Below are 27,236 nucleotides of genomic sequence, written 5' to 3' on the forward strand. Positions count from 1 at the left end.
GACCCGACCCGGACCCAAGACCCGACCCGAAAACCACCAGAAACCCTAAACCCGACTTCCCCCTCTCTTGTTACGTCTCGGCCGAGAGCAGCAGGCCTTCTTGGCCTGCTGCCGGCCGGCTCCGGCCGCCCCTGGCCGGAGCGCCGCCGCCCGGACGTAGCCCACGTCCGGGCGGACCTAACCTGACCAGGCCCCAGCCCCCATGCAGCCAGGAACCAGGAACCCGAAGCCCTCTTCTCCCGAACCCTAGCCTGCGCCGTCTGCACCTTTCTAGCTTAAATCCATTCGGCCGAGCCCTTCTCAGCCCCAAACCCTGCCATGGCTCGATCCTTAGGCACCCTAGGACCTTACCTGACCGAACCCTCAGCCCCGAACCAAGCCATGCCAACAAAATTTTCGTGAATCATGAATCATGCGTGCAATCAACAACATTAAATCGATTTTCTGAAAAATACTTAAAAGATTCAGATGCCTACCATAACTTACATGATATATATACTGATATAGCGTAAAAATAAGAAAAAGATCATGCCTTTCACCGTAGACGACGAGAAACACGGGCGTAGGACGGTTCCGGGACGACGGGGCGACAAAAAATGAACTTTGGAGCTTCAAAGATCTTGGCTATGGTGTCTTCTTTTGCTGCTGGGTCGAGGAAGGAGAGTGGAGGGGTGGGATGGCGGCTGATGGGAAAGTGACGTGTGGGTGTGTGTGGGGTTGGGTAGATTAGGTTTTAATATTTAAGAAAATAGGTTTTTAGGTTAATTAATAATAATTAAAAGTTTTAAAAAAAATAATATAAAATTTAAACATTCTAAATAAAAGTTCAAATCAGAAACTTAAATTATAATTTATAAAATCCCGAAATTAGAAATTAGGGGAATTTTAAAAATACTAAAAAGTCAATATTTTGACTAATTTTGGATAAAAATGACCCCTAAAATTAAATAAAATTAAATACTTAAAATTTTGAGATAATAAAACTCAAAATAATATTTTAAGGCTCCAAAAAGGTTCATAAAATAATTTGGCTAGAAAGTTGTCATCTCGTCCGTCCACGGTCCCGTCTACGCGATTAAATAATAAAAATACTAAAAATCATAAAAATCACTAATTATGGGTTAAATGCTTAAAAAATAAATTAAATCATGCATAACTAATTCACATAATTATTTAACCCATAAATCATAAATTTAAATAATTAAATATCCTAATTATGCAGGCGGATTTACGTATTTAAAAATACCGGGTGTTACAGCAACAAAGCCCCTATATTCAGGTCTTAAACCATGGATAATTATTCTCTTCATCCTGGTTTCTCCAATTGAATCACTTGGATCCAACTCGGTAATTTCACGGCATAAAGTTTTCACCTTGTGGAAGTATTGAGAGATCGTCATGCCGCGTTGAGCTATCGACAAAAGTTCACTCTCCAGAAGTTGAAGCCTCATGTCATTTTTCTTTGAGAATAGTGTGGCGAATGTATCCAAAGTGTCTTTGGGAGTTTTGGCATCCTTTATATGCTCTAGCACATCTTCTTCGACCGTAGTCTTTAACACAAACATTGTCTTGCCTGCTTTTATCTTCCACTTTCTTAATGTACCATGTACATCCTCTGCCTTCGGTTGCACAACTTCGCTTCCATGGACAACCTCCCACAAATCTTGGCCTTGCATGTAAGACATCATACATGTAGATCAAGTATTGTAATTTTGATTGTTAAGCTTCTTGATTCTACCAATAACTTGAAGATCACTGATCTTCTCAATTGGAAAAGAAAGAAGAAATATTTTGTTGTCAGCAACCGCCTGGCTTTGATACCACAATGTTGAAAGAAAAACATCAACAAATATACAATATAAGTGGAGAGAATATAATTTATTTAGGATAATCCAATCGGTGGAAATGTTCTACCTTTTGTAGGCATAAAATGAGAAGCCACGTATCTTAATTCTCTCAACAGATTCCTAACAAACTAAGAAATAATCAAATACTAGCTAAGAAATAGCTACAGACTTTGACCCACTAACATTTGACTTGATAACAAATAAATTAATTACCATTTATTCTAATAACTTAAGAATGAAATAAATAAATTTATTTAACAGCAGATAAGTATTGATATTGTATTTCAATAGATATATCCTAGCTACCTTCGTGTCATACAATTCCATCATACATGGTCTATGTAATGACCGCGATTGCCTGAGGGCCTTTCAATTGTTATAACTCAATATAATAATAATAATAATAATAATAATAATAATATGTATATGTATATCAATATATGATTGATATATATTGATGCAGATTTAAAAATTTATTAACACGTGTGTATACATTTTAAAAAATTTATTAATACAAATGTGTGTGTATATATATATATACATATTATATAAATAAGGATACTATATAAAAATTAAATATATTTAAATTTTATAGAGTTATATTAATTTATTAATTGCAATAAATTTAATACGATTTATCATTTTTTTAAACCAAATTGATATGTAAAAATTATTTACATTGATATATAAAAATATTATAAAGAAATATAAATAGAAGTTATTGACACTCGATTAATAATTCTAGTACATAAATCAAAATTATAAATTACAAATTTCATAGGGTTCTAAAAAAGTTTATAAATGTCAATAAAATTTATGAAAAACAAATCTGCAAGATTCTGTGAAAATTTAAAAGTATGTGAGATTCTATAAAAGTTTGTAAAAATTCATCAACTGCACAAAAGTCTGTCATTTAAAAAAATTCAGTAAATCTATGCAACGAATACACTCCCCTAAATTTTCAATCTTGTAACTTGCATGTTTTTTTTTGGGTCATGTTACGTTGAATTTTCATTTTTAGTCATCTAACTTGTGTATCGTTTTCATTTTTCATCTTTTAACATGTATTTTTTATTTTCGGTCCTTTTAATAATGAACGATAAAAAAAGGTCAAAAATAAAATTAGTACAAGTTAAAGGACAAAAAATACAAACAATATATAAGTTACATGACTAAAAATGAAAATTCACCATAACATGATCAAAAATGAAAAACATTCAAATTACAAGATTAAAAATACAAATTCATTGTTAACATGACCAAAAGTAAAAAAATTACTAATAACAGACCAAAAATATAGTTCTCTTTTTTTTTTTTTTTTTTTTTTTGGCTCTTTTTTAGATTTTTGCCCCAACATAGAGATTAGGGGGTCGTTAGCCGAACCCAGGTCGGAAGATCGATTTGATCTGGTTCGTTTTTTTCCGAACCACTTCAGTTAGTTTCAAACTGTTTCGGGCCTTCTGCTGGATCTTTATAAGCTTTCCGATGCTATTTTTGACCTATCTTGAATGACCCTTTAACATGTTTTATCTTTTAAACTTGTAAAACAAGATTCGCGTCACTACACATTACGAATATTATGAAATTAAAAACTAGAATATTACATGCAATCCGCTCATCGTTTATGAAGGAAATTGATTATACAGATTTTTACTCGATGACACGTGACCTTAGCCACATTCAATTATTGATTAAATAAAGTATGTTTAAGTTTACATGTATTGAGTTAGCATGAAGGGATTACCCAGGCCAATACATACTAAAAAGCAACGGCGGTAGGTCTAGGAATGGCATACCGGATCAAAATATCGAGTTTTCGGCATATCGTACCGAAATTTTTTTGATATACAGACATTTTTTTGGTATACCACATTTTTTCACTATCTATACGGTATCAATATGGATTTTTTTCGTACCAAAATTTTAGAATTTTTGTATCAGTATCGGTATGAATTTTTTTCATACCAATATTTTTGATACGGCATACCAAAAAACCACCCCTAGGTAGGCCGACTCACCCCGTTCCGCCTAATAATAGGTTGCAACGGATCGTCGACTGACCCACCCCACTAATCTATTTTAACACTTCTATAATGTGAAATAAACTATAATACCACTTCTTGGGGAAAAAAAAGAAAAAAAAACTATTAATACCACGAGACAACAATTAGATTACGTTCGTATTGTCTTTGCTTTTCAAGCAATACACGTGATATAAACGTCCACAATTTTAATTGTAATTTTCAATTATTTACTCTTTTTTTGGTTTAAAAAATTAAATTAGCAAAATATAATAAATTCTATGGATCTTCGAAATTATTTCACCAATAAAGCCCATAGCACTTATATATAAATGAGAATTATGGAGCGTAAAAAAGTCAACCAAAGTTCAAAGATACAAAAATAGTCTTAACTTGTTTACTAGCAACATGTCCAGTAAGTGTGTGAGTTTTTTCATTTTTCTGGCCTTCGTTCTGGCGTCAGGTAAATCAAAAAAAATTTATCTTTTCCAACTCTCCAGAATTTAGTATATTTATTATTTCTTCGTAATATAAATAAAATATTATGGGGAGAATTTTGCAATGCAGTAATAAACAAGAAAAAAAATACCAAGATTTAAGCACCATTTGGAATCAGCATCACCATCTGTTACTTGTCACAATTATTTGCATGCACAGGTGAACGTCGGACACATATCATGGAGGGTAAAATTGACATTTCACCGCTCCTTGTGCCGAGAAGTGCTCAGTCCTCAAGGACGAGGACGTATTCGTATCCGTATCCGTATCCGTATACGTGTGTGAGTATTTTGGGAGTATGTGGCAAGACTTTGAGCCCAGAAAGATGCGTACAGTTATGCTATAGTTACTATACGGGCCTTAATCCATATCCACATTGTGACCAATACCCCGGGATTGATGAGGTTTTTTGTTACTGTGAACACTACTGTTTGTAGAAGGCGGAATATATTTGAGGAATATTATATATGATTTAAAGAAATTATGTATCAAGATGCGATTTAATTCTAGATATGTAAAATTTATGAATTATGTTTTCTACCAAGGAAGATTACATTTTCGAATGCATTCTTTCTCACAAATACTAATTGATGAAACTAAAGAAATAAACCTTCGGATTTAATGGAATATATGGAGAGGTACATAAACATTTAACTCAAAAATTTCTGGACGACGAAATCTTCCACATCTCCACATATTTCCGACAAGTCGAGGCTTAAAAGAACGCGATAATATTACCTCATCTTCTTGAATCTATAAATAGAGAGCCTGAAACTTTGATCACTCCACCCTGTTGGTGCATGTGAGGATTGCAGATTTTAGTTCTTCTTTGTTCAGTGAAGTTTCCACGATTACCTGCCAAAGTCATGCAGATATATAAACACTTTTATTAGTTCAGTTTTATCATTTTTTGAGACAAAAGGGTTGTTGATCGTAGGTGGAAGAAATTGGGTTTCTGGGGGATTGGGCAGGACTCTCGCGAGCTAGGTTTTGGCTCGAGGTCAGGGGCTGCTTCGAGAAGGACTTTCAGTTTGGAGGTGAAGGCTTTGGTTGGGCTTGAGCTAGGTCCGGGGCTGGAAAGCTTGTTAGGGTGGTTCGAGGTTATATACAGGAATGCTAGCAGGAAACCACTGCTCAATCAAGAATGGTTTGTCTACGATCTCCACTCAAGTGTTTCTAACCGAGCGATTGCTAATCGAGCGACTTCTTGAATTAGGTTCAAATGCTCACTCGAGATTGAGTACTCAATTCTAGCGAGTGGTGCTATGGCTAATTGAACCAAGCTCAAAGATGGCAATAATTAGCTTTTGATCGACTTTTGTGAAGCGAAGTATGCACGTTAAACGAGAAAACGTTTCTCACCATGCCCCTACAACCTCGCTCCAACCCCACATCAACACACTCTGACATACACAACAAAAAAGCGAAAATTCTGATTCCTTTGGCCCAGTTCAGAAAACATTGTGATACATAATATATCTCCTTTTTGAATAAATAAAAAAATTATTGCATTTCATTTAATTAACAAACAAGCTGCAACTAAATGGAGTTGGGAATGTTTTACCTCCTGCACCCTATTTCCTGCCCGAGCAAGCAACTTGTATTGTTTCTCGAACATAGATGCCATGTAAACCTACAAAAATTGAATAAACAAGAGTTCGATTCCAGTATGCAAAACCACAAAACGATTAAGCTATTGCCATCTTCCATTGTAGATATGCAAATTTCTTTTCACAGATAAGCTATGCAATAGAATTTGCGTAAAAAAAATTGGAATGCAGACAAATATATTAGTATCTTACCTGAAAAGTTGGAGCCAAACCTGGGCTCAAAAAGTATCGTCCTTTCGATACAGATTTAATTCCTTCAAATTGCAGCAGTTCTTTGATGAGAGATTCCACATCGGTCCACTAACAGATATTAAAATGTCAGGATTTCCCTTGTCTCTTGATTCAGAGATGCAACTATAGGAACCAAAATATTTCTTCTATTACGAAAGATTTAGATATAACCTCCTCTGAATTTGGCTGAGCTGCTTCAAGTTTATCACCTAAGGAATCATGATCGCCAACAACAGCCTCCAAGGCCTCAATCAGTGGATCTGGCTGCCATGTAAGCAAATATTAGATCATCTTTTATTTCAATGTAAACTTAGTTAACCAATAATAAAATAATATAAAGTCATTGACCATGGAGAAGGGTTACCGTTATTTCCTTCAAAGATAAAAAGATACGATCAAGAGAAAAATCCAGTTGGTGAACTTTGGCATCAATAATCTGAAACCAACACGGATTAGATAAAAGTATAAGAGCATCATAAGGAGATTTATGACAGAATCTGTTGGATTAGTTGAGTAGCAATTGTCTCCTTAGTTCGCTAATATGGTAAACCTATGTGGCATGTCAATTGAAACATGAAACTTGATATACGATTTAAAATATTTTGAATCCACCATTATAAACAATTATAGACATTTGGTCCAGGATAAGCAGTTCAAATATAATGTCAACCAGAAAATATATTCCATATGTTTTTAAAATACCTGGCCTACTTTAAAGTATGATTCAGGATCCAAAGTGGCATCCCACGAGACTTCAGATTGATGAATGAGTGCAGGCACACCTTCTACCTATAACATATTTTTGTTCGTAAATAAATACTCAGTTGTCGAAGATGAATTGTCATAATCAATTTTGCTTAGAAAATTGTTGCACAAAGCATTTGTTGTCGCAATATATCATAACTTGTAAGAAGAAGAATTACATATCAGTTTTCAAGTACGTAATATTTTACCTACCTCCACGAAGACACCAAAATATGTAATTTTTTTAATGCAACACTTGACTACATCTCCAACGCTTAGTTGTGCCTGCAATAGAAAACAATCTACATACTCAAGAGGTGTAGTCTGGACAAAATAAAATATCTTACTTCCAAAAAATAAAATATCAAAGAGAACAGAAGCAATGTGGTAATATTATTTTGAGTGAGAAAGTAAGAAAAAAATTTCCCGAAATGAAGTTTCTCTGCAAATGTTGCCTCCTTATATAATATTTTACAAGTGACGACAAAGAGTAATCGGATCAATTTCATCAAGCTATACGTGATCTAGGCCCTATATTTCATGCAAAGTAGAGATGATTAAAAGTTTTGTGAGAACCGATGTCATCAAAATGATAGACTCGCTAAAAAATCATACTAATGGGTCGTAGTCAGTCAACAAGTTTAGCGGTAGATTCATGGGTTTCTCAGGATATGATTGGGATGACTCCAAGATTGAGAGACTCGATAAACAGCACCAAAATACATGGATAGGGGTTGCCATTGATATAAAGGGTTGTAATAACCGTAACTTTTAAATTTCAACCTTTGCAGCTCATCAGAAGTAGATAAATATGCTGTTAATGCTTCAAACGTAGAAAAAGATAGAATAAAAGAAACAATTACATTATGAAACAAGACTTTTTTTACCATGAGACTTCTCTTCTTTTCGACCAGTTCTTCTTTCTCTTTTGGTTTTATAGAAAATATTAACCTCCTAGAATTTCTGTCGACCAATACTGCACCAACTTTAATTTTCTGCAAGAACAGTTGTACTTGTGAAATGTAAATAAATAAAAATGATGATTTTCTTGATGCCAAACATTTTCATACAAACCTGACCAACAAATGAAGATAAAAATTTTAGTTTCTCTTGGTCGTAAATCATGAGAAGTTCTTCAAGTTTCATGTCAGATGATATCTCTCTGCTACCTTTATTATCAAATTCTGAATCAACTCCTGATTCAGAGGAATCACTCAAGCTAGTAGATTCGTAGTTTCCAATTACACCAAGATTTTGCCTGTAAATAGATGGATCTACACCTTTCCTTCTCAACCATGACTCAAAAGCCAAGAACTTCCACCGAGCAGCAAGATTGCGATAAGGTAAGAATCCTATCAGGGAACCAAAAGATACCTGTACATGTAGTGGAAAATTTTAAATTGGTGAGCCAGATATAAAACTAAATTAGCAACACTTCACCACACAAATATTTGTTGGATTAATCGAACTCACAACAAATCCTCTAGTGCTGGAGCTAATCAATTCCACTTCTTCCCGATGCCCTGTCTTCACAAGCTCTTCAGCTCTAGCCCAGTCATCATCTTCACGCTCCTAGATGAGTTGGCAACATTAAATCATATGAAACATCTTATATGAGTATCTGATGAAAGATCACACCAACCTTAACCGGTGAATTTGAGATGAAATTCTCAAGTTCCACAGAATTCCCCAAATTTTTGACATTCAAGGGAACCCCCTCCTGAATTTTTTGATTTTCTGCTTTCCGAGGAACGTCTAATCTGCAAATAGTATAATAGTTAAAAATAAAGAATTAAAAAATTAAGCCTCATAAGTGAAATCGATAGTAGAAAAACATAGTTAGCTCTGAAAAACAAATGCATATGAAAAAGAGGGTGCAGAGGTAGACAGATATTACAGGCCTTTTAGGTTTTCCAATGAGGACAGTATTTGCAGATGTTGCAGGTGTACTTTGAGAAGCTCCATCCGAAGATATTTTCACATCGGACCTCATATTAGACTGTGATTCTTGAAAAAGAAATGGCATATTCGATTAAAAAAATCAAAGTTTAATTATTCAAACCTGCTACATTTTCTGAGCCTAATATGCTAAAACTTTACAAATATAATTCGTACATCAATAAGATTACCTGCTGCTGATATATTAAATGAGTTGGAGACCAGGGACTTATCTTCAGCATCAACGTCACTAGAGCTAGGCTCGCTATACTCCTCAGATAATTTGTCTTCTTGCTCATCCTTCGAAACATAATGTATCAGCTCTGGCTTCTGTAAAAGCACACTAGGTTTCGAAATTGTATCTTCAATTTCGTCCTTAACTACAGATTGGGCATCAACAGAATTGGAAGTCTCCGTCCCTTCCCCTCCATCCGGGTTAACTGTCATCTCAGGTTTCTTCAACAGAGTTATATCACTAAACCTCTCCTTCTGTGGCTCTTTCCACATATTCAATGTTAGATTTGGCTTCATTCCAAATCTTGAATATTTTTCATTACCATCATCCTCATTAAACAGTTTCGGTTTTCGCAAGATAACATCAGGAACATTGCTTTTACTCTCTTTGGTTCCCGTTTTATTCGGTTCATTATATTTTTTATTGTCTGATTCCACTGGTTTATCAGTTGTCTGAAATTTGGCCCCTCTCTTGGGAACTGGCCTAACCAAATTTAATCCTTGCACGGTTTTTGTCGGATTTTCCCCCTCAGATGCATCAAAATGGAGCTCCTTCGTTTCATCATTCGATGTTTTACCTTTCTTCTCATCTAATAACTTCTCAATATCCAAGTAAGAAATATCTGGATTTGACTTCCTACCCATGATCTAAAAATTCAAATAAACAGTATTAATTTCTATTTCTGCTGAAGCAAACAAAGGTTCTATGAATGAAAAAAATGAACAAATATAATCAATCCCATTCCACTAAATAATACTGGAGAAGAAAGTTCTTAGTTTTCACCCCAAACTCTCACATGATTAGAGAACTGCTCGTCTGCTCCCTTGAACTTCAGATTGCATCACATTGCCGCTTTGTGATCTTCAAAATCATTTAATAATAAAAATTTGGTTGATTTGCTCTAACTTTGTACTCTACTTGACGGTTTAATGTGATTAAATTTTTTTCCAATTTCCAAAAGTAGAAGAAAATTACTTCTCTTGTTGAACTTATCCAATACATTTGCAACTTGCAAGATTGGAAGAGGCTAATACAAGAGTTTCTTCAGTTTCCTGGAGAGCTTTATAAATGTCAGGACTGAAACTATCCATTAAGTACAACTACATCAGTGGGAAATGCTTGATATTAATCTGGTAGTGGTAACAAATGGCAGCACAACAGTTAGCAAGAGCAAGGCACTAGAGATGGGTAACTGATGCATCATCTTCTACCGATGTGAATTTCCAGCTAACCCTCTGGCTTCCCACAAAATATTAACGAGGAGTCGAGGACAACAGCAGCTGTACTGCTCGTCTTGTGCAGCATAAATGTAAGGAATATGTATGAGTTATAACTATAACAGCTACTTCCCGAACCCGATTTTATCTAGCCTCACCCACTATAAATACTAAAGATTTAGTCGAGCCTTCACCAGCTGCATTCCCGAACTCAGCCACAAACGCACACTCAAAAGGATGCAAGAAATGTTAGAGACAGCACTTCACAAACCGGTCACTGTGCAAGACTTGCAAAGACCTTACATACAGTGAAGGAAAGTCATGGTGATCCATCCACCATATAGTATCACTGATCCACAGGATACATGAATGTGGATGGTATCAACCAAACTGTCCTGGTCTGAGTATACGAGTAAAGGTACAAAGTGATGCATGTCGTATCTCATCATGAGAATTCAATGAGTGACATATGCTGTATAACAATGACAGTGGTACATGTTAGATATGCAAATATCTCGACTCCACAATGCAGTTTTCCAATATTGAGCTAGAGAATACCACCTATTGTGATTATGAATATCAATTCATTTTTCTCCATGATCTCCTATGAGACTGACTTACTTTCAAAGACCTCAAACCAATCATGAAAAGCACCTCATAGTTGTGCCCACACTAACAAAATTTAATATTTCATCGTTGTTTTATAATTTTTTTTAAAAAAAATATTATTTTCACCCCAAAATACAATGGTTCGCCTCCTTTCCTTCCCTCAGCCTTGTATACTAATTAACTTGGACTGCTCCTCACTACAAACAGTTGCTAGGTAGTACATATCTTTATCAGTAACTTAAGAAACAACATGACGGAAAATTATGAGCTAAAGAGACAGAGCAAGAAACACAAAAGTCCAATATTTTAAAAATAATCCACTTAAAGCAGCACGTTGATAAGATAGTAACAAAAGGACCTTCGCCAACGTTATTTTGGGGTCTTCACCGATCATTCTCCCGAACTTAAGCTCCATCTGATCCCATTCATCAAGACTGGGCTCATCTTTCGAGGCAAAAATGAAAAACTTTCTGGGTTTTCTACGAGGAAAAGATAAGATTCTTGATTTATTGGAAAAGGATAAGAGTTGAGGAAAGAATTGAAGTGCAGATGAACAGCTTGCCGGGGAACTCTTGCTGAGAGTAATTCCATCCATTATCTTTGAGTAAATAATGCGAAAAATTTATGTGAAAACAGTCAGAAACATCGCGAGAAGCTTCAATTCAGTGAAATTTGACGCAGTGGAGCGGAAATCGGTGAGAGTTGCTCAAGAGAAAGAGTGATTGCTTCCATCAGTTTATCCACAACAGAAAACGTAAACGTGATTAGAAAACGTAAACGTGATTGGCACGTGAGTGTGACCAAACCGGAAAACAATTTGTGCTCTGTTTTTTTGTTTATTTTATATTATATAATATAAACTAAAATACGTATTATATCAATTATAAACTATATTCAAATTAACTTACAATGGATCTTTATGACATTTCATATTTTGATAATAATTCATCGTACAATCATTTAATAACTTACTAAGTATATATTTTTCAATATATATCGCATAAAAGTTATATCATTGATCTATCGACTATCATTATGTTATGAAGTTGATTTTTCACAATCTTTATAACTTAAAATGTTCTTTCTAGTGTGATAGTACGACAGTCAAAATCAAAGTCAATGTTTAAAGCTTGTAAACCAATAAATACACTAATTTTCATCCATATGTCAATTTTTTTTTATGAGTGATGTGTTGAAGACAATAATTGAATACAATTTATTTTATTAATTTAACCCATACTAATATCATATCAAAAAAATTTTGAGGGGCGTCAATGCCCCCTCTGGACCCTTAATGGGTTCTTCGTTGAGCTAAAACATGAGTAATATAATTTTCGTTTCTTCGAATATGGTATCGTAACCCCTTGAAAAGCCCTTGGTTTTTTAATTAAAAAAACAAATTTCTAAATCATCTGAAAAAATTGTAATTTTGCTTGAATATGTGTATTTATTTGTGAAACTCAATATCAATGAGTAATTTTTAACGATTAGTATCCTCAGGTTGGAAATGAGTAAAATTATTAGAAAAATAAATATAAGAAACTAAAATTGAAAATTTGACGATATAAAAACCAAAATCACATAAAGATAAAAGAAGTCTATTGTGCTACAGTCTCACGGATCGATATATGTGAGACAAGTTGATATGACTTATTTTTATAATAAAAAAATAATATTTTGAAATAAAATAATAATATTTTTTTTCATAGATCGGGTTGAAAAATAAATATTTCTCACAAAATCGACTCACAAGATCGTCTATTTTTTTATAAAGATAAATATATAGAAAATACATATTTTTTCATTTAATTTTTTTAAATAATTTAAAAAATATCGAGAGGGAAAAAAATTGAAAGATCACTATCCGAGCCTCGGTCCCTCATTTAAACGGACTTTCCGAGTTCCGACGGTGGTGATTTGCAACCGGTCACGCTTTTTGAAATTCCTACCAATCATATCCATAATTCTTGAAAAAGGGTTGACCCCGAAGGGGACCCCATCCCACATGAGTTAGAGGCTCATTGGCTCATGCGGGGTTAAATCGAGGGATGTGTACGAGTAGGCAGGGACCTAAGGAAGGGAACAACATGGTCCAACCCCCAGAGCATACCCCCACATGTTTCAACAAGGAATATGCTCCACACGAGGATCGAACCCGCAATGCTAGGGAATTTCTTCCCACGTCACCTCAGGTCTTACCAACTCGCCTATGCCTATATGGGCATCATATCCATAATTCTTGAAGATAACTTAGGTTGGTGTTTGCAACCTCGCACTCAACACCAACCTCGCACTTAATTTTATTTTTAAAAATATATTCTTATCTAATAGTTGGCGATATAATCAATATTATATATATCTCGGGATGTAGTACAATATTTTTTTTTTTAGCCCATTATTACAATATTCTTATTAAATATAAAACTGAACTAAATATTTGATAACCTAGTTAATAAAATATATATATACTTAAATATAAAAACTTGACTTAGGTAGTGTTTGGAAAAATTTCTACGAAGCAATTCTCAGCTTTTCATTAACAAAATTTCATTTTGTTAATGAGAAACTAAGCTTTCTAAAAATTCTCCCGTATACTACCTTAATATTTTAAAAAGTTTTCATAATCGAGACATGAAATAATTAATTATTATTATTTAATGAAATGGGGCACATGGGGCACTGCTTGTGCTCTACTCCGTGTTCGATCGATTAATCCAACTGGAAATGTTCGATTAAATGCGCCTGTGGAGAATCCAACAATGGCGCCACCCCAAATCCACAACTCTCGCCTCTTACATTTCACATTCCTCCGCCGTACTTGAGACCAAGATTTCGTCTCAGTCGCAAAATCGCTTGTCGGAAGAAAACGGCGAATACAACATCGGGCCTGTCAGCGTGAGCGACGCAACCTACTGGACGCGACGCATTCACAACCTCTGCACCGACGTTGACGCCGCTCTCCGCCTCCTCCATCTTCTCAGTCTCCGGGGATACCGTCCCAACTCACTTAACATCAGCAGCATACTCCACGCCCTCTGTGATGCCAATCGATTCGATGAAGCTCACCATCGCTTTGGTCACTTCGTTTACTCACATTGCGCACCAGACGAGCGCACCTGCAACGTTCTTATAGCGAGGTTGCTTGATGGACGTGAACCTTTTTGGACGTTGCGCGTGATGAATGCGTTGGCTGCAGAGAAGCCTGAGTTTGTGCCTTCTTTGGTAAATTATAATCGTTTGATCGATAATTTGTGTCAGTTGGGGAGATTGGAAGTAGCCCATTTGATGTTGTATCATACGATAAACCGAGGACACTGTCTGAATGTTGTTTCATTCACAACTTTGCTTGATGGGTATTGTGGAATTGGTGAAGTGCGGTCGGCTGAAAAGTTGTTTGATGAAATGTCTGAGTATGGAGTGAGTCCGAATGCGCTCAGTTATTGTGCATTGTTCCGTGGGGTGTTGAGGAAAAAGGAGTTTGATTACGGGAGAAGATTGATGGGAATGATTTGGGAGGTCATGGAAAGAGAAGAAGCTACGCAGGTTAATAACACGGCGTTTTGTAGCTTTATTGATTCTTTGTGTAGAGAAGGGTTGTTTCATGAATTATTCAAAATTGCTGAAGATATGCCTCAAGGAAAGAGTGTTCTGGAAGAATTTGCGTATGGACAAATGATTTATGCTCTGTGTACATTTGAAAGATACAATGGTGCTGCAAGGATTGTTTATATGATGAGAAAGAAAGGGTATATCCCTACCTTTGTGTCATACAATTCCATCATACATGGTCTATGTAACGACGGCGATTGCTTGAGGGCTTTTCAGTTGTTAGAAGAAGGAATGGAGTTCGGATATATTCCCTCAGAGTTCACCTATACAGTCTTGGTCGAGGGTCTTTGTCGTGAACTAGACCTTGCTAAAGCAAAGAAAGTTCTAGATCTAATGTTGATACACAATGCCATAGAACGAAATAGGACTAGGATATACAATATATATTTGAGGGCTCTTTGTCATATCAATAACCCTACCGAGCTTTTAAATATACTTGTTATGATGCTTCAATCCCAATCCAATCCAGACGTCATTACCCTTAACACTGTTATAAAGTCATTTTGCAAAATGGGGAGAATTCCAGAGGCCTTGCAGGTGTTTGGTGATATGACGACAGGGAAATTTTGTGCTCCAGATGGGGTAACTTTCACTACTCTTATATATGGACTCTTGAATGTGGGAAAAGTTGAGGAAGCTGTTGATTTCTTGCGAAAGGCAATGACTGAGAATCATTTTTCTCCTGGTGTCGTGACTTATAATGCTATGCTTCGAGGATTGTTTAAATTAGGCCGAGTAAACGAAGCCATGGAAGTTTTTGATAGTATTGTCCATGGCGGGGTGGCAGCTGATTGTGTTACTTACACTATTATAATCGATGGGCTGTGTGAATTTTTTCAGATAGATGAGGCCAAAAGGTTTTGGGAAAATATTGTTTGGCCATCAGGAGTTCACGACAATTTTGTTTATGCTGCCATACTTAAAGGCCTTTGCCACTCGGAAAAATACAACGAGGCCCATGATCTACTATATGAGTTGGCTGATTGTGGGATTACTCTCAACACTGTAAATTATAATATCGTTATTGACCATGCGTGTAGGTTAGGTTTGAAGCGAGAAGCTTATCAGATTGTTGGTGAAATGAAAAACAATGGATTAGTACCGGATGCTGTAACATGGAGAATATTGGATAAATTGCACAAGAATCCATAAAAGAGCAAGCTTGGATTAACCTGTTCAATCAATTGAGCTTGCATTATGAACCGCTAGCTGCCAAGATCATTTGAATTGTTTTATAGAAAAAGATGCTGGAGTCTGGACTGATGGTCTTTGATCAAGGAAAACGGCATCGGTCAAACTTCATTTTTAAAAATAGCCGTCCTCAAATGTATTTGAGCAATAAAGCACATGGCGAAATGGATGTATTGTCTCATCCATATTGCGTGTCCACCTGTATATGAGGACGTATACCTGAAATTTAGTGCCTGTGCAGGTATATTTATCTCTTGCTTTGTAGAAATACTTAGATAAATGGAAAAATAACCTACGAACTAGGAAAGCAATTCGTTGTTACTCGATTCAATTTTGATGTCCTCTTGATTTTCTTTTCAGGGTGATACACATTGGTACTATTTTTTTATTTTGAACTGCTTCTTTGATTTCCATCTTATCTTTTCTGTTTTATCTGCATATAAATCTGAATTATAGGTGCTTTAATGTGCTTTATGATAGCTTTCAGGTTCAGGCCACTCTACTTGTTTCTGTTTATGCATTGAGATTGAGGCTGAATATGTGACGGTCATCGATGCTGCACAAGCTCAAAACCAGCGTCAAGATAATCATGGCATGGATTTGCAATAGCCGAAAGAATTGGTCTATCAACGATTTACTCATGGATGGTTCAAAGTTCAAACCGAAGAAATCGGACTCTAATTTAATCAAATCTGTAGTTGCCTCACATGAAATTTTCTGGTGAATATCCATCTTCTATAAACATGGGATAAGTCTTGGTAATGAGGGAATTTATTCTCTTTGTTTCTTTTTGGATTTTTATCCTTCAGAATTTGAAATTTTGAAAACCCGTGTATTATTGTGGATGATCGGAGCAAAACCGATCCACAGATTTATCCCATAACGTATATGGACTTGGTTAAATTTTCATTTGATTAAGTGAACATTATACAAGTTTCATCAATACGAGGTCATCTATCTATTTCAAGGAGCAATGTACTAATTGTCAATTACTTGTAGTTGATCTTGTTTCAAGATCTGAAGTTTGAAATGAAGTTGATCTTGTTTCAAGATTCTGAAGTTTGAAATGAAGTCTCGAGTTCGAAACTCAGTTGTAACAAACTCTTTTTTACTAAATATACACATATATGTGTGTGTGTGTATAATGTACTAAGCATACATTTTTGTTGCATCGTCTTCCTTGTAAAATATCAATAAAGAACCATTCTGCTTCTAAAGAATCGATTAAATTTATTGACTACGAAGAAGTTGGTAAAATTCAGGGGACTGAATAGTGTTTGCAAGCAAAAGTTAAAAACTGAAATTAAAATTGATTAGCGTTTGATAAATAAGTAATTCTAGTTCTAATTGGAGGCAGAATTTGTGCAGGTTATTATTAGTTCATCATTATTTGAACCCAAAACAATTACCATTGATTTGAGAATTCAGATCATGTCTATGTCACGGGTGACGTTAATGGTTAGTGATCCAAAATAGTGGCCAAATTTCATAATCATGTATCTACTCAATTTACTCAAAATCATCAATCAATACTACCAGAAACTACATCAAACCGTAAATACAAAAGACACGGAAAAAAAAAACCCCAGAAAAGCTAATCACAATATCTTGCAATCAATTTCCAGAAACTGAAACTGTACTTTCACACATAAAAAAAAATAAATAAATCAGCACCCAAAGCATGGAAACAGCTTCTTAGGCACGTGACCGGTGGCACGGAACGACGCAGACGCCTCCTCCACCGTGAAAACAGCATGCTCGCGATCAGCTGCAGCAGTCGCCCGCATTTCTTCAGCTGTTTTATGAATTATAGCCATCTTATTCTTCATCTTTTCCCCATATTTCCCCTTCTTATTTTCAAAATTTTCCTGATTTAGTTCAGAGTATGAGACAGAATTTTACATGTAAAATTAACTCCAATGTAGTTAGCTAGACACAATATGAAACCTATACTAACACAATGAATCAATGTGCTAGAACCAAGACATTAATCCCAAACATTGTAAGGATCCATACATAATCATAGCATTCAAATTTCGACCGACAAAACTCATCGAGTCGCCACCTCGCTCGCCCGTGTCTCGGCCTCCTCCCGGATCAATTCATCAAATACAAAATATGGAACACAAAAAATAATAGAATCTGAATTCTTGAAAATTATTTTCACCTCAATTTGCTTGAGTTGAGCATCGATAAGTGCTCTTTTGGTGTTCTCCCATGCATCTATAGCAGCCAACTTTTTGTGAGCCCTGAGTTAATATGTAATGAGCAATCAAGAAACATTTTACCTTATATATGTATGTATGTATAACATATTACATATGGAACTAAATAAAATACAAATTTTTATAACATTTAACCTCAAAGATGATCAAAATCAAGAAACCTACTTGTTGTCTACTTTAGTTTTTTCATTGTCTTCCCAAGCTTTAATCAAGGCCAATCTCTTTTCCATCTCAACCCTTGCAAGTGCCGAATCTATTAAATAGAGCATCGAATGTATATAAAATTTTGAAACAAAAGACTATCAAAATCAAGAAAATTTATTTCCCGAAATATATAAAAAAACCAAATTACCCATTCCTTTTTCATCTCCATCCTCTGCTGCTTCCTCTGGTGGAAAAAAAAACATTTCATGGACAATTTGGAAAAAACTCATAAATCACTCAAAAAAAAATTTGAAAAAAAAAACTAAAAACTAAAAACCTTGAGGTATGAGAGGAGGCTTCGAGGGTGCTTCTAAATCCTCCTCCTTGAGCAGTGAAACAAGTGCTTTTTGCTCATCAACTTTCTTTGTTTCTTCTTCTGATCCCATAATTAATTGATATATAAATATATATTTTGGGTTCTTTATGCTTTTCTTTCTTCTTTTTTTTTTTTTTTTGGTCCCAAGACTCAAGATATGTCAAGTTTGGAACAAAGGAGTCACAAGATCTTCTTATAGAATTTGGAGGCAACCGGCAATGGTCACTCGGATCCGTCTCCTCCTAATAATAATTTAATTTAATTTATCAGTTACAATTTAAATTTTAAATACCATAAAGTATGAAACCTTTATTATATATATATATATAAATATATTCTCATTCACTTTTATGTTGATACAATTTTATTCTTTTTTATATATAAAAATTATCTCTTGCAATAATATAATCTTCATTAATTTGTTTTATACTATGTCTACAAAATAACGAAGATCTCAACGCACCCGTCAGCATGTTTTATGTTTGTAGCACTCTCATGTCGTCCATGCCAAAAATTTGATATTCGTATCATATAGGATTGATGTTATTAATAATAAAATTTATGATAGAAAAGATATGATATCTATATTATCCCTATTATTATAGGCGTGTACTTGTTATTATTAGTATTAATTAATAAAATCTTTTATATTATATATATATGTATATATTATAATTTATATTTATAATATAATAAAAGAGTAGTGGGTGGTAGGTGAGTATCGTTGGAAAACGCCAAAATAAGATGAGAGAACAGTTATGGGTGGCAGTATTTATTGTGTTTCTGTTTAATTTACATTACCAAAGAAAAGCACATGGATGAGTCTGTTATCCATTTAAGTAAATAAATAAATACTAGTTAATTAAAATAATAAATAGCATAAACTAGGAAAGTAACATTTATTACAATTCAATTCTGACATCATAGTCTCGTACTTTATTAATAATGATTAAAATAAATATTACAATATCTCCGGTTGGGGAAAATGTTGATGCTGGTGTTCAAAGAGTAGCATCTATCACTTTTTTTAAAGTATGTGACACAAAAAAAATTAGATCGTTAGTGTCAAGGATAATAATCCCAAAAATCAAGGCACGATTGATTAGAAAATCATATCAAGAGCAAGATTTTTTTATATAGCTAATCGGCATTATTTCTGACAGACGATTTTGTATATTTTTGTCAACATATTTTTTCCTTCTTTATCAAACCTTTACATGTATTTATATTGAAGAGCCGATGATCAATAAAATAAGAGAGCTTCCGCTTATCTTCAATTATTCTCATGGCATCAGAGCCAGTAACCCAAAAACAAAACGCAAAGACTTCATCTTCTTCTCTATCGAAGCAAGAACCTGAACTCAACCTACAATCTTTTCACCAATGTTCTAGTTTGATCTCTATCAAACTAAACTCTGGAAATTTTCTCTTATGGCGCTCTCAAATCATCCCTCTAATTCACAGTCTTGGTATCTATCATCACATCACTGTGAATGAAAAACCTGTTGAAGAAATTATGAATGAAAAAGGTGAAAATATCTTAAACTCCCAATACCGAATCTGGCTAAACAACGATGGACTTCTAACTTCATGGCTCCTTGGAACCATAATTGAAGATGTTCTTAGTATGGTCTTTGGAGACGCAGAAACAGCTTTTGATCTATGGGCATCGCTCGAGCAAAATTGCTCCCTGTCACCATTGAAAAAGAAGGAAATCTGAAGAATCTATTGATGGTAATCAAAAAGGGCTCTCGTTCACTCGAGGAGTACCTTAAAGAATTCAAGTTCATATGTGATAATCTTGCAGCAATCCAAAAGCCAATCCCAGATCTTGATAAGGTCTTCCAGTTAGCCAGAGGGCTAGGACCCCAATATTCAGAATTTCAGAAAGCATGGCTCACAAAGCCACCATATCCTACCTTCAATCAGTTTGTTCTAGCACTTCAAAGTCATGAACAAACATTAGCATCACAACGTGAGGAGGAAAAGACATATATTCAACATGCTCAAGCCTTTCTTAGCCAAAAGGCTCGAGGGCAAAATGGACGAGGAGGACGTTTTAACTCTCGTGGCAGAGGTTTCACACCAGCTGGACGATACAATAATGTCCATAATGTTGCAGCTCGACAACATCCCAACACCCCAAATCATCCACCCAATTTGGACCTTCAGCGAACCAACAACTCAAACAGTCATGGTAAACCTACTTGCCAAATATGTGAGAAACCTAATCATGTTGCCATTGATTGTTGGTACAGGTTTGATCATTCATACCAATCAGAAAATTTGCCACAAGCTCTTGTTGCACTAAATCTTAATAATGACAGTGATCCTTCATTCTATGTTGATTCTGGAGCTACTTCCCATATGACCAATGATGCAGGTAAACTATCGTCATTACAGTCTTATATAGGCAATGATATGATCTTTGTGGGTGATGGAAATTCATTACCAATATCTCATGTTGGTGACTCGTATGTCTCTACAGAAGATGGAAATTTCAAATTAAATGATGTTCTTGTTGTTCCGCAACTAAAAAAAAATCTGATATCAGTTGGAAAATTTACATCAGATAATTTTTGCATATTTGAGTTTACATCTTCTAACTTTGTTGTTAAGGACCAAAACCAAAGGATAATTGCGAGGGGGCATAAAAAGGGACAACTATATGCGTTGGATGGAGTCTTTCATGAAGCTTTGAACGCAATAAGGAAAAGAGGTTCATCTTCTGCTATTTGGCATCAACGACTGGGGCATCCTAACTCAAAGTTATTGTCTTTGTTGAAAGAAAAACATGTCATTGATGTTTCTCATTGGACAACAAAATCTCACATATGTACTAGCTGTCAAATGGGTAAAAGTTGTAGACTCCCTTTCAAAATCAATAATAAAATTTCAAAGTTTCCCATTAAAAAGTTCATTGTGATCTTTGGGGACCGGCTCCCGTTACTTCAAGTCAAGGTTTTCGCTATTATGCAATTTTTGTTGACGATTTTAGCCGATTTACTTGGTTATATCCTTTAAAGCGAAAGCCTGATTTTCTTAATTGCTTCATCAAGTTTCAGAAATTTGTGGAAAACCAATTTGATCAGAGAATTAAAATCTTTCAATGCGATGGAGGCGGTGAGTTCAGTTCGATTTTGTTTATTGAACACATTCAAAACAGTGGCATTGAATTACATGTCTCTTGTCCTGGAACTCCTGAGCAGAATGGTATAGCGGAACGAAAACACAGACATATAGTTGAAACAGGGCTTACAATGTTATTTCATGCTAATCTGCCATTATCTCTGTGGGTTGAAGTTTTCTTTACTGCTGTGTACATAATTAACCGTCTTCCATCATCAGTTTTGCGAAATGAAAGTTCTTATCACAAGCTTTACAAGAAGGATACAGATTACAATGCTTTACGAGTGCTAGGATGCTTGTGTTTTCGATCTTTGAGACATCAAGGTAGTTCGAAGTTTTCCAAGAAAACATATCCATGTGTTTTCATTGGATATAGCCCCATGCACAAAGGGTATCGCTGCTTGGAACCAAAAACAAAGCGGGTTTATATTTCAAGGCATGTCATTTTTTATGAGGAAACTTTTCCTCTCAAACCAACTCAAGTGATCCAAAGTGCTCAAAAGTTTACATTTTCAGAATTTCCAGACCTTGATGAATGGTTTGGCATGTCAAAAGCTTCCCATACAGCTTTTTCCAATGAAGAAAACTGCAGAAAGGATCACTCTCAAATTCTCATTGCTCCTGATTTTACAAAATATTGTGACAACGTTTCAATTGCAGGTCACTCCTTGACAAATGAAGATATCACTCTCAGAACAGTGGAACATCATATTGATGATCAAACAAGCTCACAAAAGAACCATAATTCTGATCTAGGAGAAGAAACTTATGTCAAAACACCAGAACATGCCACAGTGCAATCTGAAACAGTGGAAACTCAAACACCAATCATTGAAAGCCCGGAGCCAAATTCTGAAATTATCTCTCGTCCAACTCGACAGCACAAACCACCATCTTATTTGCAGGACTATGCTATTGTTGCAACTGAAGGACAACATTCATCTTTGCCATATGAACCGCATACCCTCAAAGCTGCCATGCAAGATAGGCGCTGGATTGATGCAATGGAAGATGAAATTTCTGCTCTCAAAACCAACAACACGTGGCAGTTGGTCCCCAGGCCATTTGGAATTAACATCGTTGGATCAAAGTGGGTTTATCGTATTAAACGAAAGAAGATGGAACGATTGATTGCTTCAAAGCACGATTAGTTGCTAAAGGTTTTACCCAAATCTCCGGCATCGACTATGAAGAAACCTTCAGTCCAGTAGTTCGACCAACTACCATCCGGCTAGTGATTGCACTATCCCTATCACTTAACTGGCAGATGAGGCAGCTTGATGTTAAAAATGCATTCTTACATGGCAACCTTAAGGAGGTTGTTTATATGGAACAACCACCAGGATTTGTTGATTCTACCAAGAAAAATCATGTTTGCGTACTCAAAAAGTCAATCTATGGATTAAAGCAAGCACCTCGGGCTTGGTTTGATAGATTATCCAAATATCTGCTCGAACTTGGCTTTTATTGCAGCAAATCAGACGCTTCACTCTTTATCTATCGCAGTAATGACATTATTGTTATTATTCTCATATATGTGGATGATGTTCTTCTTACAGGGAACAATCCCGTGTTTGTCCAGAAATTAATCGACAAGCTTGGTCGCGAGTTTGCAATAAAAGATCTTGGATTGTTGCATTATTTTCTTGGTGTTGAAGTGACAAATTTTCAGGGTGGTGTTTTCCTGTCCCAGCAGAAGTACACACGCGACTTGCTTCACAAGACAAAAATGCTTGAAAGTGCTTCCTTTGCTACACCAATGGCGACAAAAGACAAAGCCCAAATGTCACGCTCCGAGATTGAGACGTGCCACCGGCGTTGTTTCAAATTCACACAAATTATAAAACAACCAGCCTCGTAGTACAGTATAAACCAAACCAGTCTATTATCATAAATAAATTCCAAAACATTGTCTTTACAACTCGATAAATCCAACAATAACAAAACCAATGCGAAAGCGTCTAAAAACTTAATAACAAAATATTAATGTGAAAATCCCAATAATAAAAATAACAAAATTTAGTCTTATTGATCATCTATCACCATCCCCAAACATATCTTGTTCACGAACTTCTACATCATCATCTTCATCATCTGGGAGGGAAAAGTAAGGAATGAGTGTTTTGAGAAACACTCAGCAAGTGGGGGCCGATCGATCATATCAAATATATACATATATATATATATATTTATTTCAAAAACTCATAGCATAATTCAAAGCGTAAACATTTCATATCATGTCTTAACATAGCATAGCATGAACATCATCATAACATAATTGACATGACATAACATAGCATAACATAACTTTGGCCAGACACTGAAATTCCTCTCATTATTCGTGGCTAACTGATCAGTCCCCTATATGTAATCCCTCTAAGGGGTGAGGTCATAGAACGGTTATTATACCCACCGTATCAGGGCCATAACATAACATGGTTCGGAAATTCCCTTTCCACTCCTAATTCGATTCATAACAGTGTCAAAACATATTTTCAGCAAAACATCATCATGAACAATATTAAATAACAAAATTTCAATGATTAGCATAAGCGATCGAATTTTTAAATCATACATAATAATTTTAAAACATAAGCCCACTTACCCAGTATGTTGGTACGAAAATCAATGACTTGAATAAACAAAGCTTTGACCGAAACTTCAGAGAGCAATTCCCGAAAATTGGCTTACTGACTTCAATAATTTTTGGTAGAATAGATTGGACTTCTCTTCACAACTCTCCACTCTCCTTTTTCAAGCAATTTCCTTTCAAATCCTAGATTATCCCCACGTGAGATTATGAAAAAAGAAAAGTTGACAATTTCCTTTGACCCAAATCTTTGCAGCCTTGAATTCGAAAGTGGTCTGACACAACTTGAGACAAAATTTCAAAAATAAAGAAAAGAGGGTGGACCGAGTGATGACTTTAGGTGGCAGCCTTCACGCAGAACATGGGCAGAATAATTGTAATTTGCTGCTCTCGAAAATATGGAGAGGAAAATGAGAGAATGGGTAGGATTTTGGACGAAGGGTATTCTGAGAGCTGAAGGGTGGTTCTTGCACTTAAATAGGAGACTAAAAATCGTCCAAAAAGGAGGAAGAAAATCTCCTTGATTTCGTGCATTAAGGAAGGAAAAATCTGCATCCATATAACTTGGTTCGGTTGCTGCCAATACAAAGATTTGTTCCAAGATTTTCGCCATCACCGTGCACTAATTAGAATGAAATATTTGCCTTCCATGCTTGAGAGTTTTATTCCTTGTTGAAGGAACTTGGGGCCAACGTTTTGGGTTTTTACACCAATCATCTGATTCAAAACCCGTAGATGAAACAAACTTTCGAAGCATAGTTGGTGCCCTTCAATACCTTACTTTCACCAGGCCAGATATAATTTATGCAGTCAACAAAGTCTCTCAATTCCTTAGCAATCCTACACTAGTTCATCTAAAGGCAGTAAAGCGAATTTTGAGATACTTAAACGGTACTCAAAACTTGGGTCTCCGTTATATAAGCCAAAGTCCTACAACTCTTGTTGAATCTCACAGCAGAAACAAGAACAGAGAAATAACCAAACTCACAAATATAACAGCATAACAAGAAACAAGCTATCAACTCAGAAAATCAACACGAACACAGGGAATTACTTGGTTCGGATTATAACAAATCCTACATCCAAGGTTCTGGGTTTTCACCCAAATGAATTCACTAATACTCAATCAAAGATCTCGTCCTTTACAACCCCAAATCACATGAATCAAGAGCTACACCAGAAACTCAATTGATATACACAAGAACAAGAAGAATACAGGGATAATCGATGTTCCAGCTCCTTCAAGATGCTCCTCGACTTTCTATCTCCAAGATCAGGAGATTTCCCTTATCTGTTCTTCGAATAAATGATTAGGCGGAAAAACGATGATCCTCTCTCGTGGCTAGCTCTCTCTGATTGTTTTAATCTTCCTTGTTGCAGTTCGTACCCTTAATTCTGTTTTGAGCTAAGTTAACGATATCAACTAACTGAGAGTTAATCCAAGCCATTGGATCAAGACTTAACTCCAAGACCAATCTTGACCCTCCATTGCAACTAATTGCAAAGTCAATCATAAAGTCTTCACAAATCTCCACCTTTGACTGAATTTGTTGAATCAAGTGAATCCATCTGAGTTCCTCTTAAAGTAAAGCTTTGATTAATCCAGTAGCTTGAGCATACCCAATGATTGATTGAGTTTGCTCAATGGTACTACTTTCGTCAGCATATCTGCAGGATTGATCATCGTATCAATCTTCTGAATCTTTACTAAGCCTCTAGATATGATGTCTCTCACAAAATGTAATCGAACATCTATGTGTTTTGTCCTTTCATGAAAAACAGAATTCTTGGACAGATGTATCGCACTTTGTGAATCACAAAATACTGTTACATTTTCCTGCTCAAAACCTAATTCAGAAATGAATCCACCAATCCAAAGACTTTCTTTCACTGCTTCAGTCAAGCTAATGTATTCAGCTTCTGTTGTTGATAAAGCAACAACACTTTGTAAGTGTGATTTCCAGCTTACTACATTACCACCAACTGTGAATACATATCCTGAAATCGATCTCCTTTTGTCAAGATCAGCCGCGTAATCTGAGTCACAATTACCAGTAACTTCACATATATTTGCAGTGGTCTTTGAGTATTTTAACTTCAGCTTTGTAGTTCCTTTCAAGTATCTCATAAGCCACTTAACTGCCTGCCAATGCTCTCGACTTGGTCCACTCATGAATCTACTTAAAAGTCCTAGAGCATATGTGATATCTGGTCTTGTTGAGACCATCATATACATAATACTCCCTACTGCATTAGAGTAAGGAATATTCTTCATATGAACAGCTTCAAGCTCCTCTTGATCTTGCGTCACTGCCACTAACTTGAAGTGTGCTCCAATAGGTGTATTTACTGTCCTTGCATCAGTCATTTTAAAGAGATTTAAAACCTTGTTTATGTACCTCTCTTGCGACAAGAACAAAGTTTTCTGTTGTCTATTCCTCATAATCTCAACACCTAATATTTGTTTTGCTGCACCAAGATCTTTCATTTCAAATTCAGTATTGAGTTGCTGCTTTAAACTTTGAATTTCCCTAGGATCTTTACATGCTATGAGCATATCATCTAGATAGATCAATAGATAGATGTATGACTGATTTTGAAGTTTCTTGAGATACACACAGCTATCATACTTTGATCTATAATATCCTAGTTGTAGCATAAAATCATCAAACCGTTTATACCACTGCCTAGGAGATTGTTTAAGGCCATAGAGAGATTTCTGTAACAAGCATACTTTTCCAGATTGATGTCTAACTTCAAAACCTTTTGGTTGAGACATCAGAATCTGTTCTTCAAGATTTCCGTGTAGGAATGCTGTTTTAACATCTAACTGCTCTAGTTCAAGGTCTTGTATTGCAGTGATAGCAAGTAGAATTCTGATAGAAGAATGCTTAACCACAGGAGAGAACACTTCATGATAATCGATCCCTTCCACTTGTGAAAAACCTTTAGCAACTAATCTGGCCTTAAACCTTGGTTCTTCAACTCCTGGAACTCCTGGTTTCCTTTTGTATATCCATTT

The 27,236-nt window shown here is 35.5% G+C and overlaps 3 protein-coding genes across 5 annotated transcripts; 1 reads left to right on the plus strand and 2 right to left on the minus strand.

Annotated features, from left to right (window-relative positions):
* Positions 1-4,957: 4,957 nt before the first annotated feature.
* LOC140872090 (uncharacterized) lies at positions 4,958-11,710 on the minus strand. Of its 2 annotated transcripts, XM_073274830.1 has the most exons (14): positions 11,309-11,710; positions 9,081-9,771; positions 8,853-8,958; positions 8,594-8,711; positions 8,425-8,523; positions 8,026-8,325; positions 7,839-7,946; positions 7,161-7,236; positions 6,910-6,992; positions 6,572-6,643; positions 6,379-6,471; positions 6,169-6,276; positions 5,931-5,999; positions 4,958-5,221 (listed from the first exon to the last, which is right to left on the minus strand). In XM_073274830.1, the coding sequence occupies exons 1-14, from the start codon at positions 11,543-11,545 to the stop codon at positions 5,147-5,149; spliced, it is 2,235 nt and encodes a 744-aa protein (XP_073130931.1). In that variant the 5' UTR covers positions 11,546-11,710; the 3' UTR covers positions 4,958-5,146. The 2 variants fall into 2 exon arrangements, 1 of the variants encoding a protein (XP_073130931.1); XR_012147758.1 differs by lacking the exons at positions 4,958-5,221; positions 5,931-5,999 and having other exon boundaries at positions 6,217-6,276; positions 6,379-6,467.
* Positions 11,711-13,635: 1,925 nt separating this feature from the next.
* On the plus strand, positions 13,636-16,711 carry LOC140871799 (uncharacterized). Of its 2 annotated transcripts, none has more exons than XM_073274518.1 (2): positions 13,636-15,991; positions 16,231-16,711. In XM_073274518.1, exon 1 carries the CDS (start codon positions 13,687-13,689, stop codon positions 15,709-15,711), a length of 2,025 nt encoding a protein of 674 aa, XP_073130619.1. In that variant the 5' UTR covers positions 13,636-13,686; the 3' UTR covers positions 15,712-15,991; positions 16,231-16,711. The 2 variants fall into 2 exon arrangements, with proteins under 2 accessions (XP_073130619.1, XP_073130618.1); XM_073274517.1 differs by having other exon boundaries at positions 16,238-16,711.
* Positions 16,712-17,254: 543 nt separating this feature from the next.
* LOC140872309 (remorin 1.4-like) lies at positions 17,255-18,644 on the minus strand. The gene is made up of 5 exons (XM_073275130.1): positions 18,457-18,644; positions 18,328-18,363; positions 18,141-18,228; positions 17,918-17,999; positions 17,255-17,618 (listed from the first exon to the last, which is right to left on the minus strand). Exons 1-5 carry the CDS (start codon positions 18,563-18,565, stop codon positions 17,418-17,420), a joined length of 516 nt encoding a protein of 171 aa, XP_073131231.1. The 5' UTR covers positions 18,566-18,644; the 3' UTR covers positions 17,255-17,417.
* Between the last annotated feature and the right edge of the window lie 8,592 nt (positions 18,645-27,236).

Source organism: Henckelia pumila, unplaced genomic scaffold, assembly GCF_033568475.1.
Source record: "Henckelia pumila isolate YLH828 unplaced genomic scaffold, ASM3356847v2 CTG_461:::fragment_3, whole genome shotgun sequence".
NCBI classification, from domain to species: domain Eukaryota; kingdom Viridiplantae; phylum Streptophyta; class Magnoliopsida; order Lamiales; family Gesneriaceae; genus Henckelia; species Henckelia pumila.

Bases quoted from the DNA above. Each gene is read 5' to 3' on its own strand.
- LOC140872090 (XM_073274830.1), bottom strand. From the start codon at position 11,545: ATGGATGGAATTACTCTCAGCAAGAGTTCCCCGGCAAGCTGTTCATCT. The intron at 8,326-8,424 runs GTGAGTTCGATT...CTACATGTACAG, and splicing joins CCAGCACTAGAGGATTTGTT to GTATCTTTTGGTTCCCTGAT. The intron at 7,237-7,838 runs GTAAAAAAAGTC...TTTCTATTGCAG, and splicing joins AAAAGAAGAGAAGTCTCATG to GCACAACTAAGCGTTGGAGA.
- LOC140871799 (XM_073274518.1), top strand. From the start codon at position 13,687: ATGCGCCTGTGGAGAATCCAACAATGGCGCCACCCCAAATCCACAACT.
- LOC140872309 (XM_073275130.1), bottom strand. From the start codon at position 18,565: ATGGGATCAGAAGAAGAAACAAAGAAAGTTGATGAGCAAAAAGCACTT. The intron at 18,000-18,140 runs GTAGGTTTCTTG...ATATTAACTCAG, and splicing joins AAAACTAAAGTAGACAACAA to GGCTCACAAAAAGTTGGCTG. The intron at 17,619-17,917 runs GTGAAAATAATT...GAACTAAATCAG, and splicing joins CTCAACTCAAGCAAATTGAG to GAAAATTTTGAAAATAAGAA.